We start from the raw sequence: 19,293 nt of genomic DNA on the forward strand, positions 1-19,293 counted from the left end.
TCCAGAGCAGAGCTCTGAGATGCAGAGTGCTGGGAGTGAGAAGAGGAAAAAGAGCAGGAGAGGGTATGGCCCAGGGCTGCAAGTTTACAGGAGCAGGAAGACACGGGAGGGAACGCCTTAGAGCAGGCGGCTTTCACCCTTTGACTTTTCAGTCTGTCCCCAAACGTTCTGCTCATTGAACGGCCTGATTCCTGCTCTTGCTCCTGACCAGGACAGATTCTCTGCTTGTCACTAATCTTGATTCTGTATCTACAGCAATACTTCCTCTCTTTTGGAAATATCCGCTTTAGGGGGATCATAGACTCTGTGGCTTAACTCTCATTTGCAGAGGATAAACAGGCTTACCCAGAGAGGTTGGCATGGTTATCTAGAAAGTTCCATGCTAATCAGGCTATGGAGTATATTTTCAATCTGAAACCCACTTTAGCCTCCTGACACTACTATTCTGGAAACACCAACTCCTGTATTTCCAGGAAGACTGAGTCCAGTGAGGGAGTAGTGTGGGGCTCTCACTGCCACGGCTTTGCCTTTAACATGAGAGAAGAGAGCTAGCAAGCTGGGTTAGGGGACCAGGCAGAGTACAATATCACTAAGGCTAAGAGATGTTAGAAAGAATCACATGCATTCAGGTGCCAAGTTGAAACTGATTCACCCTGCGGCCATATGCACACATCAATAGTAGAGAGGATCCATTGCCTCATGTAATAGTGATTTAGGTTTGACTGAATGATTCTCAAAGGTGGTTTTCTCAGAGGAAAAATGATACAATCACTACAATGCTTTCATAACAAAGTAGGCTAGGAACCAGGCACCTAGATGTGCCATCTATTACTTATTGTGTGACTTGGCCAACAGCTCTCCACTTGGAGAGAAAGCTGGCTATGCTGATCTGCCATCTTGGACATTCATAACAGAAGACTCTAAATGTGGTGTGAAATTCTCACACAACTTTTGAGCCAAAAGTCTGGTTCCAGTCTGGATGTCACTGCATACTCATCTGTTCCTTGGACCAGACTCACCTCAAAAATGTAGTCTTTCCCATCTTTGCCATGCACAGCTTTGACTGCACAGATGTCCAGGCCACCAAACATCTCAGAGCAGGCATCCACCCAGAGCTTGTACCTGGAGGGGACAGGAAGACGTCCTGAGGCTAAGACCATAAGCTCACACCTAGCCTACATTCTGATAAGGTCTTGCTGAGCTCACCTTTCCCATCCCTCACCTCCATTCTTCTTTCCTTTCCTCTCCACCACCGAGCACTGTGCCTATTTATGGTGTCTCCCCTTTCTGACCCCATGAACTCACCCAGATTCCCAAGCCCAGAGTTAGGCCTCATCTCATCTAGAAGGCCTTCCACCCGACACTGTTATTTCTTTGTTAGAGCTTCTATGGCACATTGTCATTAGCTCTGTAACAGCATTTGACTTGGCTCTGGCTGCCAGAGCCTCTGAGTTTTATTAGCCCTATCTCCACAGAGCCCCCCTTACTTCAGATGTTGCCTATTTGTAACACCTCTAGATTGACAGCCGCCTTCCTCTACATGCGGATGGGACGTCGCTCACTCACCGGTCTGACATGGCGATCTGCTCCAGCATTGCAGAGCCAGTGTTTGTCTTCCAGTTCCCTGAGATGGATGTCCTCCTGAAACAAGGTCCCACCAGGAAAGGACAGGCTATGAGTCATGCCAGCATAGAAGGGGCAGGAATTCCAGAACTGTCCATCACCAGTTTATTGCTGTGTTCCCCACCAGAATTCTCCTGAGCAACTAAAGGGTCTCTGTTGGGCCAAGAGTCACCTGTCACCTCGATGGCCTGTTTTCTCAACAAAGGTCTATCTCAGAATAATTCATCCAATAGATAAGAAATACATCTTTCAAAGACTCACAAAACCTCTAAAATCAAGTATATAGAGGCTACAAAGCAAACTTGAACAAAGACAAAATATTGAAATTCCTTCTATCTTATCAGTGGAGGAAAACTAGAGTTCAACAGCAAAGGAAATCATTGAAACTACACAACCACATGGCAAATGAACAATGCACTTTTGAGTGAATACTGGGCCACTGAAACAGTCACAGGGCAACTAAAAACTTCCTAGAATCAAATGAAAATGAGAGCATCAGTCATTAAAGCTCTGAGATACAGCAAAGACACAGCTCTGAGATACAGCAAAGACACCTCTAAGAGGAAAGTGTATAGCTAAAGTCCTAATGTGGAAAAAACTCAGAAAGGTCTCAAATAAATAACCCAATGTTGTACCTCAAGATCCAAGAAAGGCAAGAAACCAAACCAACATGTAGTAACTGGCAAGAAATAGAGATGAGGGTAGAACTTAAGAAAGTGAGACTAAGAGAACCATGATACACAGAACTACACATTTAAAAGTTGGTTTTTTTTAAAAAAAATTAACTAAGCAGAAGAAATAGAAGACTCAAAACAACCAAAGTAGAGATGAAAGAGGTCACTGATACAAGAAACTCAACTGATAGTCAGTGATCATTAGAGAATATTTTGAAAACTTACATCATAAAAAATAAAAAATCTAGAAAAACGAATAAATTTCTAAAAACCTATAGCCAACTAAAATTAAATCAAGTGATATATTAAATCCATAACAAGCCACATGAATGAAACAGTAATTAAATCTAATCAGAAAGAAAAGCAAAGACCAGATGGAGTCATTGCTGAGTTCTGTAAAGGATTTTAAGACTTGACATCAATACTCATCAAAGTCACAAAAATGGAAAGGAAAGGAAAGCCACCAAATTTACTCTGTTATATACAAACCAGGTAAGAGCACAACACAAAAAAGGAAAACTTTAGCCCAATTCCACTGGTGGATATAGATGCAAGAATCCTCAACAAAATACTTACAGACCAAATTCAAGAATTCATGAAGAAGGGCTGGCAAGGGGGCTTAGTTGATATATGTGCCTGTCACAAAGACTAGTGCCCTGAGTTTCTTAGGTCATCCTCTGACCTCCATGCTTTCACTGTGGCACACACACACACACACACACACACACACACAGAGAGAGAGAGAGAGAGAGAGAGAGAGAGAGAGCTATGCTCATGAGAACACATGCTCATACATACACACAAAGAAATGCAATACAAATCGTTGAAGGTACATCAAGGTCAAATTGGTTTCAATCCAGGGAAGCAACATTGATTCATCACACAAAAACAAAAAATAAAAAAAAATGAGCACTGTATAAATACATTTAATGACAGAAGTTGCATGAGTATTTTAATAGACACAGAGACAGCATTTGATAAAGTTCAACATGATAAAATTCTAAAGAAACAGAGAGCCACAGCTACACAGAGAAACCATGTCTCAAAGAAAGGGGGGGGGGAGAGAGAGAAACTAAGCATAAGGAGAAAAAAGAAGAGAAAAAAAGAGGGTCAGAGGGAAGCAGCAAGGGAAGAAAGGAAGGAGGGAAAGGAAGGGAGGGAGGGATGCAGGGAAAAGAAAATAAAATTAAAAAAAGAAAAACAAACTTGCAAAACTTGAAGAAAATGATAAAAATCATAATAAAATATGATTTTATTACATTGTTACAAATATGTCCCTGGGCCTAGATTCCTCAAAGCAGGGACACCGATTCGTTTCTGTGTCCTCAGCACATAGCCATGAAATAAAGGGCTCAGAAATTGTGAGTGAATAATAATAGTAAATCCTTACATTTGTACAGTGCTTCAAAATCTGCAAAATTCCCCAAGACTTCATGCCTTCCCCTAACGGTGGGACACAGGGCACAGACCCATATAGGCTCCTTGCAGCATGCGGGCAAGTGGGCACTGAAAGGCCCCGGGGACAGCTTCACTGCCTCTGTTGATAGCAGGCAGGATGGGTATCTTTCCACCAAATGGTGCTGTTGGGGATTTCCAGAGGGAAAGACTGCTGACTGTCACACCTCACCTTAGCTATCACTAGGCCCATTCCTGCTCAGAGCAGCGGTGTAGTCAACAGCCTGAGAGGAAATGCGATGGAGAGACAATGAGGACATAAACATTCCCTCAAAACACTAATGGTCCCTTGCAAGGAGAATCAATCTCTCTCTCTCTCTCTCTCTCTCTCTCTCTCTCTCTCTCTCTCTCATTATGTAGACCAGGCTGGCCTCACAGATATCTGCCTGCCTCTCCTAGCCAGAAATATGCAATTTTGCATCTTTTTTAACCAATTAAAAAACAAATAAACAACAAAAACCCTACTGTCTTTAAATGTGCATAGTTTTAAAACAATGCTTAATTCTTCTTTGGAAAACAGGAAAATGATAAATATACAACTATGAATGTTTTGAAAGAGGAAGTAGTCTATAAAAGTAAAAAATAAATTCTAGACTGATAGTGAAGCCTAGTATAGAGTATGTGCTTAACATGTGCCAGATCCTGAGTTCAACCCCCAGCTCCCCAACACCATAAACATTCAGGTAGCATGTGAGCATGCACAGAGTTAGAGCAAGAGACAGAGACACACACATACAGAGACAGACAGACACACGTACACAAACACACAGAGACAGAGAGGACACATGAATGCACACACAGAGAGACAGAGAGACATGCATACACAGAGACAGAGAGAGACACACACAGAGACAGATACATACAGAAAAACAGACACATAGAGAGAGAGACAGACAGACATGCATGTGAGCGTGTGTGCACACACGCACACATGTGCACTCCCACACAGATCACAATCCAAAATCCCTGAATCAGAAAGACACCCCCACCATCATGCTTCAATTTTCCTCAGGGGTTTCCCCCGAAGTCTGTGGGTGCCTACTGCTATACAAGGTGAGAAACACAGTGATTTTATATTCTCCCCTCAAGAAATTCACCCTAGAGAAGAGCAGTCTATGTAGGAAGGACTAAGGCTGAAAGCAGGTCTGGAAAGGACTATCTCCCAACCTCCTGAGGTTCCAACAATGAGAAGAGGGGAAGGGGGACAGTGGGGACAGGTGTGTATGGCTGAGGACAGGAAGGCATTCAACTTCCCGTGCTGAATGGCAGAAAGCAAATCCATGTGTTAATAATCTTCTTTATTTGTAAAGAAAACTTTATATCTTAACCAACTTCTTAAAATGCCATAGATTAATAGTCTCAGAATTGGAGCTGCAAACTCTGCATGTGTATGACAGAGGCCAGGCCAATCTTGAAGTCTTTTGTCCTCCTGACGTCTACACTCTTCCTGGCAGGTGTGGTTGTGTGGAACAGTCATCCACTCTTGGGAAAGTGGTAGCGTTTCCAAGGCTCGACGTTTACACTCGGGCTCAGCTGCTTCTGTGGACTTGCAGCCCGGTGGAGCATGCAGATCCTCTGAAGTATGAAAAGTGCAGTGTGTGTAATGCAGTTTTAAAGAGTGCATAGGGCCACAAGGAGCACAATCCATTTTTCAAAATATTAAACCGAGCATTTATGTGAACACAATATAGTGGCAGGTTTAACCTCTGCCATGGTTTTTAGAAGAAAAAAGAGAAGAGTTGGTTCTAGCAACATCGGTCATAACCCGTGTGACAATGTAAGTCAAGAAAACCTGTGGGCACCATTAGTGAAAAGACCCAATACTACCACGACTGTAGTCTATATATAGCCTTTGTTCCTGTCTGAAGAGAAAGCAAACTCCACTTAGAGACTAGTGGAATGGCTATAGTTTTATTTCTCAGACCTCTCTCTGACATACAAAGAATTCAGGCTAAGAAGCCTGACTTAGTGGCGTCCTTTCCCTGGTCCTACCTTATGGCTCTGATGAGGTTAAACGGTGGCTGCCGAGGGAAAGTGGATAGTTAGTATCAGCTGAACACTCCACCAATACTCACATGTAAGCCTTGTAGTTGTTGCCAATCTTCTGAACCCGAATGTCATACTTGGCGTCGATGAAGGGTTCTGCTGTGGCATAGGTTTGGGTGAGGGCCACCACGCTAGCAATGTCCTGGAAGTCGTAGTGATTTTCCACTTTGACCTAATGTTGATGTGAGACAGACAGGAAGGCAGACATGTGGATACGCACACCAAGACACCACAAGGGCTTATTCCAAGCCATTCACACAGTTTCTGACACTGGTAAACATGAACATCCCATCTCTCTAGCAGCTCCTCTGTCTCTAGTCCCTTCCAGGAGCCAGGGTCACACTAGTTGTAAAAGATCTAAGGGGCCAGCTGGGTTGGTTGTATTCTTCATTGTCTGACTGGACAAAACCCATGGCTTCCAAGGGACCTGGTCAGGTCCTATGGAGAAATCCACTGACACAGGAAGAAAAGTCTACCAATGGGTTTGCTGAGTAAAAGCCCCCTTGGACACAACCCAGACTGCCACCAGGCATCCTGCCTTACCTTGCCCATGCCTGAGTGAGCATGGCCAATCTTCACCACCACAGGAAATGTAGGTAGTGTAAGCTGAGAGAAGAAAAGAAAGATATGAACTGGTCAGTAGTCTTTTCTCTTTGACATCCTAAAATATTTTTCTTGGGACAACCCTTGGGAACATCCTTTAAAGACTCAGCATAGGGGCTGGAGAGAGCTCAGCAGTTAAGACAGCTTGCTGCTCTAGTAGAGGACCTGGGTTCAAATCTCAGCAGCCACACCAGATGTCTCAGAACCTTTTGTAATTCCAGCGCCAGGGCTTCTGACACCTGTTGGTCTCTGCAGACTCCTGCATGCACATGGTGCACATAAACTCATGCAGGCACACATATATCCACGTAAACAAATAATAAAAAAAAAACGGTGAATGCTGTCAAAATATATTGCATGAACTTTTTGGATAACATTAATAAAAACATTAAAATAAAAATTAGTGTACACTACTTGCTTTATACATGGGACCCATAGAATGGCAGCAACATTCCCAAGGTCACACAGTAGGCTACGTGTGCCCTGTTCTCCTATCTGATGCCTTCTGCATCTCACTGCTTCAGTTTCCCCTGCATTAGACAACCCTGGCAGGACCTCCTTTCAGCTAAGGAGAAGTTTTCTTTGATTCACGAAAGAGCGCATTTTGTTGGCTGCAGATTGCACTGTAAGAAACCAGAAACGTGTGGAATGGATTTTGAGAACCTTAATGCCCACTGAAACATGCACCTCTGACCACCTCTCCCCATCACATGCCATCTTTCCCATGCTGGTCCTAACTGTCCTCTTCCTCTGTCACACTCTTCACTGCTTACCAACACCACAGTCTCAGTACCAAACACAGACTTAGTATGCTAAGACCTATTTCTGTCCAGTTCAGGATTCAGAAGAGAGAAGACATAAGAATTTGGTATGTTTGTCCTGGGAAGACATCCTCAACAAAGTAAACTCTCCCTCGAAGTAGTCTTGTTTAAACAGAGGAAGAATAATTAGACTTAAAGGAGGAAGGACCCTCTGAAGGTAGGGTTTTGAGATGCAGCAAAATGAAGGCAGAAGCAGTAACACGACGGAGCAGGGGAGCAGCTAGAGCAGGGGAGCAGCAGACAGCAGACTGGCAGCTGGAGAGGGGGAGCAGGGGAGCAGCTAGAGCGGGGGAGCAGCTAGAGCAGAGGAGCAGTTAGAACAGGGGAGCAGCTAGAGCGGGGGAGCAGCTAGAGAGGTGGAGCAGCAGACATCAGACTGGCAGCTAGAGCAGGGAGGCAGCTAGAGTAGGGGAGCAGCTAGAGTAGGGAGCAGCTAGAGCGGGGAGCAGCTAGAGCGGGGGAGCAGCAGACAGCAGACTGGAAGCTCAAGCGGGGGAGCAGGGGAGCAGCAGACAGCACAGCACACTGGCAGCTACAGCAGGGAGCAGCAGACAGCACACTGGCAGGCGAAGATTCTAGTTCTCTCCAGCACTGACCTGTCAGTCACCTCATAGCACTGAACTTCTGTCAAGTGACAAGATTGGGATGATGCTTTTAAGACCCCTCCAAGTGACAGCTCTATCTTGGTCTAAGCATTGTGTGAAGAACCACTCTTACCACCTGCCTCTGTCTGACTCCTTCTCTCCCAATTCCCCTTTCAAACATCACCACTGCCATCTAACTGGACTCCTCTAAACGAGATAGCTATCAACAGCAGGGAAAAGTCAAGTCTATAATGAAAACTCGAGTCTCATGGAGTGGAGCCGTGGTCATGAACGTGAGTTTGGTGCTGGGGACTGCAAAACAACAAGAGAGGAACCGTGTAGTCCAGTCCTGTTTCATGGAGAAAAAAGTTGGGGCCCAGAGAGGCAAAGATCACAAAAACGATCCAGTGGCAGTCAGAATCAGGACTCAGTCCCCAGCTCCCACTGAGGCAGTCATTCCACGAGTTTCTTTTCATTCAGATTCTTGGAGCACTTTGCTGACAAACAGTGGACAAGGCTTGGGTCACAATGACCGGAGTGCCTGGCTTGTTTGCTAAGTGGCTCCGCCTTCTGCAACATGACGGTCTCCAGGGGCAATGATGTGCAGTAGGGGCTTTGAGGTTTTTGAAGTTTGCCCTGACCTGCTGAACAGGACAGCCTGTGTTTTAAGCTCCATGGAAAGAACTGCCCTCAACTCTCTGAACTCTGCAGTCGAAGGCTCTGGCTGTGAAAAGGAGTTTTAAAGCACTGGTTGCTTTCTCTGACATCCTTCCCCACCCCCCAGCTGACAGCGCCAAGACACACACACACACACCCCAACTTTCTCTGTCCTGTTCCCTGACTGTTTGCTGTTGCTTTGGAGCCTCATAAATAGGGCATTGAAAACACTTCCTGCGACTGAAAGAAGCCCTGAGTAGCTTGTCTCATTCCCAGTATGCCGCTCAGCGAGGGGTCCGTCCTCCTCTGTCACTGTCTCTTTTGCCTGTTGTAATTCTGTCTGCCTCTGACTTGGCCTATGTCTCTCTGTGTCTATGCCTCCCCTCACTTGCTCCTATTGCCGGAGCCTCTGTCCCTCATCTTTCTACCTTCCTGTCTCTGCGTTAGTCTTTGCTTTTCTTGCTCTTCCCCCAACGCCCTGTCTTCCCTCTGCTTTCAGGTTGTTGCCTCTTTCGGAATCTGCGGGGCTTTCCTCCGCATTACTGGGTCTGTTGGTCTAGTCAGGAGGGCCTTGGGTCCGGTGGCTGTGGGTGGCCTGCTGCCAAAGGAGGGAGGAGCCCATGGGGGGCGGGATTGGCCCTAAAGCCACCTCATAAAGACTGGGACTGCAGGAGGCTTTCTGGAGGAGTCCTGGAGGGGCTGTTTGTTAAGGCAGGCAGACCCCAGGAGCTCAGCAGGGGCTCTGCAGTGTCATGCCCTGGAGCCCCCTGGCTGCGCTGAGCTGGGCGCTGGTGCTGCGGCTGCTGGCATTGCTGTGGCCCCCGGGGCTGGGTGAGGCGTGCAGCTGCGCGCCTGCGCACCCCCAGCAGCACGTCTGCCACTCGGCTCTAGGTGAGTCCATGGCCTTTGAAGACCATACCAGGGGATGCCTGTTGGGAAACTGGTGTTGGGCAGAGCTGTAGACCTGGAATCTGAAGGAAGGGGTGGAGCTAAGATCCTGCATGGGTATCTCCTGCTGCAGCTGATAAGTCAGAAATGGCTGTTGCTTTATAGACCTTTGAAGTACAAAGCCTGATTTGTAGGGCAATAAATAAATAAATATTCGATCACAAATCTCCAGAGTAGTTCCTGTCAGCTCAGCTTGATGGGACCTAGCTGTCACGAAAGCCATCCAGTAATTTTCAGAACTGTTGAGGGGAGGGGCGTTTGCAATGAAACACCTGCCTCCTTGTCTGCAGCTGAAGTTGCCACAGTGCCACTGCAGGATGTCCACATGCCTTTTTTAACTTTCTGGCAAACTACTATTCACTCTTCATTTTCTGAAGGCTTTTTGATTCCTTGCCTTTGTGGTGGGGTGCTGCTGATTTTTCTAAGGTGTTCTACACTAGATCTAGACTTCTGCAGGATAAGAACTCTGTTGATGAGTCTTGTGCCTAGTGCAAAATCAGACATAGAGAAAGAATTTTATTAAGCAAATTTTCCTAGACTGAGGCTGTAGTTCACTGACAAAGAATTTTGCCTCTCACATGTGAGGCTTTAGGGTCAGTCTTCTGGGGGAAAAAAAAGCAAAAACAAACAAAAACCAAAAAGCAAACCAGGTTTTGATTAATAGCAAGAGATGAACTACTTCAATGGAGAATGGGAACATTTACAAATCTGATAAGCATTTTTTATTCTCACTTGTAGGTGCTTTAAGAGATTCTAAGATGTATCAATAGATGAATCCCACACCAATTGCCCTGAAGGGATTCCTTCCCTCCACTCACTACTCCCAGGGCTATGGAGAACTCGAACTCTAGAAACCAACAGGTTAAAGAGCAGAAAGAACACAGTTTAAGGACCTAACAACCCTGAAGGGTTTGAAGCTGGCAACCACTACAGAGTAAATTCCAAGTTCCTTCTCCCATATGCGTCACACTGCCGAGAACCCAAAAACACTTGAGCCAATCACTGTATACTCAGAAGACCCCAGGCCATCCTGATCTCGTACTGCATATTCCCACAGTGCTGAAGTTTCCCTTTCTTTCTGTGCAGTAATCCGGGCAAAAATCTCTAGTGAGAAGGTAGTTCCTGCCAGTGAAGACCCTGCTGACACTCAAAAAATGATCCGGTATGAAATCAAACAGATAAAGGTACATGGAGCAGGACAGGGGCTGAGCCATGATGGGCTGATGGAGGGATGGGGTTTTGTGATATGGAAGGATGAACCTAGTGAGACTCAGGCCATGGACTCAGGAATCCTTAGGACGGTGCTGAAGTGGAACCATATGAGCTGGTACGAGCAGGACCCGTGGGAACCAAGTGACTGTTCAGGGTAGGGACTCACTGTCTATCCTGACTTACACCTTCTTCTGTGGGACCCACTTCCCCTTCTCCCTGGAATAAATTAAGGTTTAGATTTATTTTAAAATAAATAAATAAACAGCAAGGTTATCTGTTCACCAAATCTGAATTAGACATTGGCTTGATGTTTGGAAAGAGATGAGCATCTTTTAGCCTGCAGCCCTGCCCTGACCCAGTGCTGCTCTGCTATAACTGTCTTCCAGATGTTTAAGGGGTTCGAAAAGGCCAAGGACGTTCAGTATGTCTACACACCATTTGACTCTTCTCTCTGTGGCGTGAAACTAGAAACCAACAGCCAAAAGCAGTACCTTCTGACTGGTAAGTTAAGGGGCTAAACAGAGGTGTGATAGTGACCGTGGCCGCTTAGCTGGGAGGAGCAATGAGACTCCCTTTCAATGCAGGAGCCCCTGCTATTGTGATCTTGGCCACTGATTCGGGACAGTCTGCTCTACCAATTGAGGACAGCTAGTTCCATTTTGAAAGTTTTAATTGGTATAAGGTTTTTGGCATCTTGCGCCCAAATATGTCGTCTCCTGGAGGTGTTTCCCTTGTGTTTATTGCCGCCCTGTGCACAAGCTCAACTCTACAGTTCACCTCCATGAACCCCAGGTGGGGCCAGCCTCCATACCGAACTGGTTGGGACAGAACAGTAAATGAGACATCTATCCAATACACCCAAGAATATTCTGGGGAAATAAATAAATAAATAAATAAATAAATAAATATGGCACTAAAGTATTCTGGGATTTTGGGAAAGAGGTGTTGGTGTGGTTGTGGACAAGTGGGGAAGCAACACTGTTTGGTGGCTCTAAGCTGGTCTATAAGATGGAAATCAAGGGAAACAAAACCCCCAGCCCACAGGGAGAACTGGGAGGTGCTCCACTCTACCCGTGGAGCCCGCAGACGACCATCTACTCCCGACTGCCAGGCCTGGGCACGAAAGTGGGGATTCATAGTTCTCAAAGACTTCCTAGTCCAGACACGGCTCCTGAAGAGGACACAATGACAGGGGCTTCTCAGCTCTGAGGATGTGGGGTTGTGCTGCCCTGGGCAGCCTCTGCAGAGACGAGACATGCCACTGTACCTTCCAGGTCCTCATAAGTCAACCGGTCTCTTCACATCTCTTGATACCCCTCCCCTTTCTCAAGCACCCACTTTGTGGGTCTCGCCCTCACTGAGGTACTGATGTGTATCGGGGGAAGGACACATGGGGGCTTTTGTTCTTGAGGAGGTCAAAGAGCAGCCAAGGGTGGAGAAACATAACTATAAAGAAAGTGTCGGTGGTGCCATGCCTTCAGGAGAAGCCAGTGGTCCTTTCGCTGATAGGGAAAAGTCCTTTGTGACTAGAACACTGTGACCATTGTAGCTCTTTCTGTGTCACTTCTCAGTGACATCGCACCCTGCACCTTTCTCCCTGAGAGCTGAAATGTATGGCTGTCCTCCTGCCTTTGGACGAAACAGTCCCAGTGTCCAGAGGCCCTTGCAATTGTTGACAGTGAATTCCCAGTCATCCCTTCAAGACACAGCATGAGCATCTGCTCCTCTAGGGCAGTTTCCTTCATCCACCCTCTTCTACACTTGGAGATAAGCATACGTTCCTTTGTTCTTATATCTGGGTGATTGCAGTCCAGTAAACTATGCCTACTTTCTGTCTACCCTCCTAAGGGGGAGAGAACCTGCCATATTGATTTCTACATCTGGTACTAGGTTATAGCAGATGTTTAGTGAATAAATGGCTGAGTAACCAAATCCTAGCAGAGGTGAGGGTTTACCTTGTCAGAAAACGAATCCTGCAGCCGAAAAAAAGAGGCTGGATGCATGCTCTACATTGGCATAAACAGTATAAGAGGCCACGCCCCAGTGGGCGGGTAACTACCTGCTGTAGGATTTCCTATAGCAGGGGATGGCTTTGATGAGAAGACATACTGAAAGCCATCTCTGGTGCTAGTGAGAAGGCTCAGCAGTTAAGAGCACTGGCTGTTCTTTTAGCAGACCCAGTGCAATTTCCAGCACCCACATGGGGGCTCACAACTTCCGGGCTCTTTAAGAAAAGATCCATGAAAGATTAGAAGGAAGTTGATAAACAAATGTTTAAAAAGACACTTTCCTATGGGGAAATAGTCACTGAGACAGGTATCAGTTGGGCAGGAGAGGCCAGAATGGATATTGGAAAGGAGTAGACATCTTCTGAGGGCCATCAGCTGTACCAAGCACTCTACACAGTCCCTCACTTAGAGTCAGCAACAGCTTTAGTATTCCTACCGTCCACTGGAAAGCTCCTGGGACCTGCTTTATGGCTACAGCAGTTAGTATATAAAGGGAGTATGCAAAAGAACAAAGCCTACTCACAGCCTGGATTTTTCTCCCTCCCTGTGCTAGGGATCTAGCTCAGGCCCTCACACAAGCTAAGTGTGTGCTCTGTTACTGAGCTATATCCCCACTCCTGCAGTCAGCCATTTTGTTGTTTGTTTTTAACTTGTACCTTTTGTTTACTTGTCTGTTTCTCTAAAAAACAGTTTTGCTATGTAGCCCAGGCTGACCTCAAGCTTTTGATCCTCTTGCCTCAGTCTCCTGAGCGATAACATTACAGGCACGTGTCACCAGATCTGACAAGCTCCAGGCTGACTTGAAATCCCGCCTTTTTTTCTGCTTCGTGCTTAAGGAACAGACCTCCACCACACCCCATAATTCTGCCTTGCACCGGGTACTAGTCTCGGCTTTAAAGGTTATAGGGATTTGCTGGTCCCTTCTTTGAGTCCTGAGTTTTCACTGATGTCATAAATTCATCTAAGACTGGAGTTTTTTGTGTTATATAGTGTGTGTTTAGCATAAATAAGGCATAATTTCAGCACAGAAAGGTAGCAAGGGAGGGAGGGAGGGAGGGAGGGAGGGATGGGGTGGGAGGTAGGGAGGGAGGGAGGGGGTAAGGGGAGGGAGGGAAGAGGAATCAAGGAAGAAAAGAAAAGGAGAGAGAGAGACCATTACTTTCTGGGCTATTTAATGATGGGGACCCCTGGGAGTCCTAAGCAGTTTTCGGACTAGATCTGACTAGATTCCTTTCTCTCCGCAAAGGCCAGATTCTCAGTGATGGAAAAGTCTTCATCCATCTGTGCAACTACATTGAGCCTTGGGAGGACCTGTCCTTGGTGCAGAGGGAGAGTCTGAATCATCACTACCACCAGAACTGTGGCTGCCAAGTAAGGGAATGTCCATTTCCAAGGTCTTTTGTGGGTGAGGGGCAAGCTTAGAGCCTTGGAGTCTCATCCTTTGCGCGTTCCTCCACTGACATGTACTTCCTCACTTCCTACACTTATACTGTGCTATGGAAGTTGGGGGTAGGACGGTGGAGACTGCAGTACCTTATCTCAAAGTACTTCTCCTTTGGGTGGGACACCACAATCACAGGGCAGACTGAAATGACACGTAAATCGTCATTGGAAGACAATCTAAGCGAGATGTGGCTCAGCAGTACTTGAGAGGCTGAGGCAAGAAGGAAATTTCAAGTTTGAGGCCAGCTTGTGCAACATAGTGAGATACTATCTTTTTAAAAAATGAGAGAAGGGAGCAGGGAAAGACAGACAGAGTAATTTTTCCAGGCCCTGTAAGAGTTAATTTATTTTCAAATTTTAATTTACTCTATAACAAATTTGTGAAGACCAAGATTTTAATTTTAAGGTAAAGAAATCAAAGCTCTGAAGAGCATTTACAGTCTTGGCAGCACGGGACCAATCAAGGCTGAGTCTAGTGACACCAGAATAATACTGTTCACCAGGAGAGGCGGGAGGAGAGCTCAAAAGGGACCTGGAGATGGGAAAAGACCAAGGCAGGTGAAATGGCAGTGAGGGAACACACAGAATGTGCAAGGCAGCACAGAGGAAGGACACTCTATTCACCCTGATATTGTGTGATCACCAGATTACCACTTGCTACGCAGTGCCCTGTACCATCTCAGCCCCCAATGAGTGTCTCTGGACAGACTGGCTGCTGGAACGGAAGCTCTATGGGTACCAGGCTCAGCACTATGTCTGCATGAAGCACGTTGATGGCATCTGCAGCTGGTACCGGGGCCACCTACACCTCCGGAAGGAGTATGTTGACATCATCCAGCCGTAGTGGGGACCAGTGAACACCACACCCTTGGAAGAGTCCCGAAGACCAAGCCATTTCTCTGTGGTACTCTGACCATCGCCACCTGCCATGTTGTTACCAGATGATGGGAAGTGACAAGTGGGCAACCTGGCCAGCATCATGGCAGCTGTGGGGCATGTGACAGCTTATGTCCACATCTCCAGCTCCCAACTTGTCGAGGGCTGGGGAAGGTAGTTTGACTTAGCTGCCTTGCTCTCAGGCCCTCTCCCTCCTCTCTCAAAGCCCGTTAGTCTAGTTGATACCTACTACTGAAAGTTTTTATTCTGGCTTTGTTTTCTCCAGTCAGGAAAATGTTTGTTCCTTTTCTTAGCCCATATGGTAAAGGAGAAGCCGCGAGTGTCGTAAGACGGGACAGCCTTGTGGTGCACGCTATGGAACGGGTGACTGTATCCTGAGTGGGCTGGTTGGCTGGAATGAAAAGAATACACTAAAGCCCCATATCCTCTACTCCCACTGGCTCAACTTAGCCTAATCCTCTGACACATTTTCGTCTGCTTAAAGGACACAGTGAGAGCTGAACAGCCCACTCTTCCCGGTGCCCTGCAAGGCCCCTGATACTGTTGTTGGCAGAAGGACTGGCCTAGCTAGCATTCATCTCTGGACAAGGAAAGACTTACTATACAAGAGCAAGCATTCTCCCTCTAGGTTAGATATCTCTACCGCCTTCAGTTGGTGGCCAGGGACTTTTCCGCAGCCTCCTTTAGATTGCTTATGTCTTTGTTCCTATCTTAGAACTTTGTTTTTAAGCAAAGACAAAAAGATGAAACAACAAAAGTGACCCCAGAGCATGGTCTTCTCCTAAGGCCAAATTCTAGTAGAGGGTGAGAGGGAGATAATAAAAGAACCCTCTGGGAACCACATGCTAGTGGGGAACACAGCCTGTACTTGCTTCAAACATTTTCAGTGGCTATAATGCTAGATGTTACAGCAGACAGACAGACAGCTGTGATTCTGAGGGTATCTCTACCCTTCAGCTACACCCCGTTACCTGTGTGTCTAGATGTTACAGCAGAGAGAGAGCTAGCTGTGACTCTGAGGGTATCTCTACCTTTCAGCTATGTCCCATTACCTCTGTGTCTCAGACTCTAGTTACCAGCCCCTGAATGCTCCTCAGCCTCTGTAAGCCTTTCTTATTTGCCTAAATGAGGAAACACTGACAATAGCCTCTATGATTTGCTAAACCATAGAGTTCAACATCCCAGAACCTTTTCCTGGGGAAAGCGCTGGAAAAGATGGCAGAGATTATCAGTTCTTCTGACAACTCAGGACTGTTTCTCATTTTGATATATGGTCAACTGGTGAGCAGAGCCATGTATGTGGTGCTGGAGGAAGGCTCTGGATTTAAATGCAATGATAGAGATCCCTTTTGAAGGAGGGAGTGGGAGGGGACCAAACATGATCTCTGTCCCAGAGCACAGCACTTGGAGGGTCTGGCAGTGAGTCTCCAAGCGGGATCATCCAGTGATAATCCACACCATCCTTGGGCAAAGGGTGTGGGGATGGGGAGGAAGATGGAAAGTGACCTCCAGGTTGCTCCATGTGCAACATCTTCACAGCTTTCATCCGACCAATTTTCTTTTCCTTCTAATCTCAGGGGGCGGACTCAGAGAAAGCATAGGATTAACTCTGCTTTGTCACAGTTTGGAGGCAGCAAAGGAAATGGAAGTCTAGTGGAGACTAACAGAAGCAAAAGCTTCTACCTTAGGAGGCTTCATACCCACCAGAGGCTATTACATGAGGAATCTCTTTGAAATCATATGCATGCTGTATTAGGTATCCTGGTCAAGGGCAGCTATGCCCACTTGGCGTGGTTAAGAAATTGACATCCGGTGAGGGACTGTAACACCTCCAGAGACACATGGTTTAAGCTAGTGCGACACTCAAAATTGTGAAACCTCCTGACTATTGATTTATAGATTTGTTACCATCTCTCATTAAAATGCCCTTTGTTTCTGCTTCCCTCTACTCGATACCCAGAAGTGAAAAACAAAGCTGTTGGCTAGCATCTAGCTACTTTTGCTCCTCTAGGCACCTCTGCAGCTACCTGAGGGGCTGGGCCTGAGACGCTGAGCCCTTGACAGACCTCCAGAGTCACCATGTGACTAAGAGTAGCAACAGCACAGAGTCAAAGCCCCAGTCGGCCACCTACCATCTCTCGGTGGTTGGGATAGTATGTCTGCTCGATGAGTGGGAACTTCTCCCCTCCCAGTGTCTTGAAGATGGCTACCATCTGGGCAAACTGCAAAAGACAAGAAATAATATCACTGCATTTTCAGTTTCTGAACCAGACAAAACATCAGTTCACCAATAATAGAACATTTTCTCTGTAGAAGATATTGTGTTCAATAAACTGACAATACCAAGAAAGGAAAGGTACATACAATTATACGGACATATACTTTAGTAGAAGAAAGCAAAGAGAAAGATAGTATTCACTGAGGATCTACTTAATTTTAATGGTTTCCACCCAGTCTTTTCAAATTAACAAGGCTGAGAAGGGGCAGGGAACTTCACCAGAATCCCGGGAGTGGTGCAGGGGGAGCGGTGCACATCTATAATCTCAGCACTCAGTGAGGCAGGAGGATGACAAGCCTGAGACCAGCCTGGACTACAGAGTGAGCTCCAGGCCATTGTGCCAGGCTAAATGGTAAAATACTGTCTTTAGGAAAAGAAATCAGTAACAGCTAAAAAGAAGTGAAGATGGGACCGAAACGTGAACTCTTTAACTCCAAACACGTGCTCTCCTGAGCAATGGAGCAAGACGGAGATGAAACCAAGTCTCAGAAGTTCTAGCACCAGGCAAAGAAATAAAGGACAACCCTCCCGTGCACGATACAGAGCCACCAGAGTCTGCACAAGAGGTGATAGGCATGAGGCTGTTCCTCAGGAAGACTGGAGGGAGGGTCACAGTGGTCCAACACACTGAACTACCTTCATGGCTCTGCTTTGCTGGAATTACAAGAACTAAACTTGGTAGACCCTTTATGTGTGGCAAAAGGAGAGAAGACAAGGTTCAGGTATTCACAGTGCTGGGACTGGAAGGCTTCTGGTGCACATCCAGCACTCCCTGACCTTTCAACAACAGAGAGGCCCACGGCCCGAGGTCACGCTCTTGAGCACAGTTCTCTGCCAGAGCCTTCTTCCCAGTCTGGTTTTCTCCTGGATCCTGTGAGTGCCTACTTTTCAGATTCCACAGAGGCCATGCACTTCTCGCAGGGAACACAGATCTTCCCCACCTCGTCCACACTAACCTACACCGCCCACCCCAGTGCATGGGCAGTAGCATCTTCTCTCTAGTGGGATCAGTTCAGGCTTCTAACCGCCAATGGCTTGGTCAGCTACAAGAGGAAGCTGTTGGACCAAGCCTACCTCCACTTGTCAGAGACAGGAAAGCTAGAGCCTTTTCCCCAAAGCTCAAGTTCCATTCTCTGCAAGGAATCTTAGTGTGTGAGCTAGTCCGGAAGGGTTATCAGCAAAGTGGAGTCTCCTAGTGTCTTCCTTTTAACTCAGCAGTTGCCTTTGGACCAAAGGCCCCTCCCTCCCAGGCTCCCTCTTTAGAAGTGAGCAGAGAACTGTTGGTTCCTTCAGCTTCTCACACCATGTATCAGGAAGAACATCTTTTACTGCGTTTCCCCACACCTCTCCATCAGACTCTGGTCCTTTGGTGGGGAAGATTTTATTAAAATGGCCCCTTCTGGGCCATGTCTTCAGGGTGTGGAACTGGTAGTTTCGGAAGTCTAAGACTTTCTTTAGGACTCAGGATCTCACACTTCGAATGGTCTCCACGCCGGGTCTGAGGAGACGAGGCTAGAGTAGCCTAGGGCATACCTGGTACTAAAGCCACACTGGCAGAGTACCCAGGTCTCTTTACCCCTTGCCCACTGCATCCTCTATAGCTCTCTATTTACTTCTAAGCCCTGGAGCCTTCAGTTTGCTCTGACTGACCTCCAGCCCCTTCTTGCCTTCATTCCCCAATTCTTCGTCACCTGACCTTTCGGATCTACCTGCCCACCTGGACCTGGCTGGATGCCTTTTCTGTCTGGGCTTCTGAGGCTCTCCAGCATCCCCAGGGAGTTGATGCCAGCTCTGCCTAAAGACCTCTGTCCTGCTGCAGCCCACACTCTGGCATGGCACCAAGACATGTGGGGCCCTATCTTCCCTGTGTGTGGGTGAGTTACACAGACAACTACACCGATGCCAGGAAGGCCTCCGGCAGACTCCCAGGGCCCTGGGACAGCCAAGACTAAAATGACAGCCAGTTCCCAGGCTCTAGTTGGGTCCCTGAGAGCCCATTCTACCCTCCCTACCCAATTCCCTGTCTGATTAATGGACTGGATT

General features: G+C 46.8%; 2 protein-coding genes across 3 annotated transcripts in view; one reads left to right on the forward strand and one right to left on the reverse strand.

Annotated features, from left to right (window-relative positions):
- Syn2 (synapsin II) overlaps positions 1 to 19,293 on the reverse strand; it is a 153,460-nt gene that overhangs the window by 20,854 nt on the left and 113,313 nt on the right. The window contains exons 5-9 of the mRNA XM_085686879.2: positions 17,105 to 17,194; positions 6,342 to 6,404; positions 5,828 to 5,970; positions 1,567 to 1,641; positions 1,020 to 1,122 (exon numbers count right to left, since the gene is read on the reverse strand). Coding sequence (XP_085543005.1) covers positions 1,020 to 1,122; positions 1,567 to 1,641; positions 5,828 to 5,970; positions 6,342 to 6,404; positions 17,105 to 17,194 — 474 coding nt within the window. The remainder of the gene's footprint in view (positions 1 to 1,019; positions 1,123 to 1,566; positions 1,642 to 5,827; positions 5,971 to 6,341; positions 6,405 to 17,104; positions 17,195 to 19,293) is intronic.
- Timp4 (TIMP metallopeptidase inhibitor 4) lies at positions 8,705 to 16,925 on the forward strand. 2 transcript variants are annotated; one of them, XM_085686881.2, is made up of 5 exons: positions 8,705 to 9,354; positions 10,498 to 10,595; positions 11,010 to 11,124; positions 13,879 to 14,003; positions 14,741 to 16,925. In XM_085686881.2, the coding sequence occupies exons 1-5, from the start codon at positions 9,216 to 9,218 to the stop codon at positions 14,837 to 14,839; spliced, it is 576 nt and encodes a 191-aa protein (XP_085543007.2). In that variant the 5' UTR covers positions 8,705 to 9,215; the 3' UTR covers positions 14,840 to 16,925. The 2 variants fall into 2 exon arrangements, with proteins under 2 accessions (XP_085543007.2, XP_085543006.1); XM_085686880.2 differs by having other exon boundaries at positions 8,720 to 9,354; positions 14,722 to 16,925.

This window comes from Myodes glareolus, chromosome 3 (genome assembly GCF_982192425.1).
Source record: "Myodes glareolus chromosome 3, mMyoGla1.1, whole genome shotgun sequence".
NCBI lineage: Eukaryota > Metazoa > Chordata > Mammalia > Rodentia > Cricetidae > Myodes > Myodes glareolus.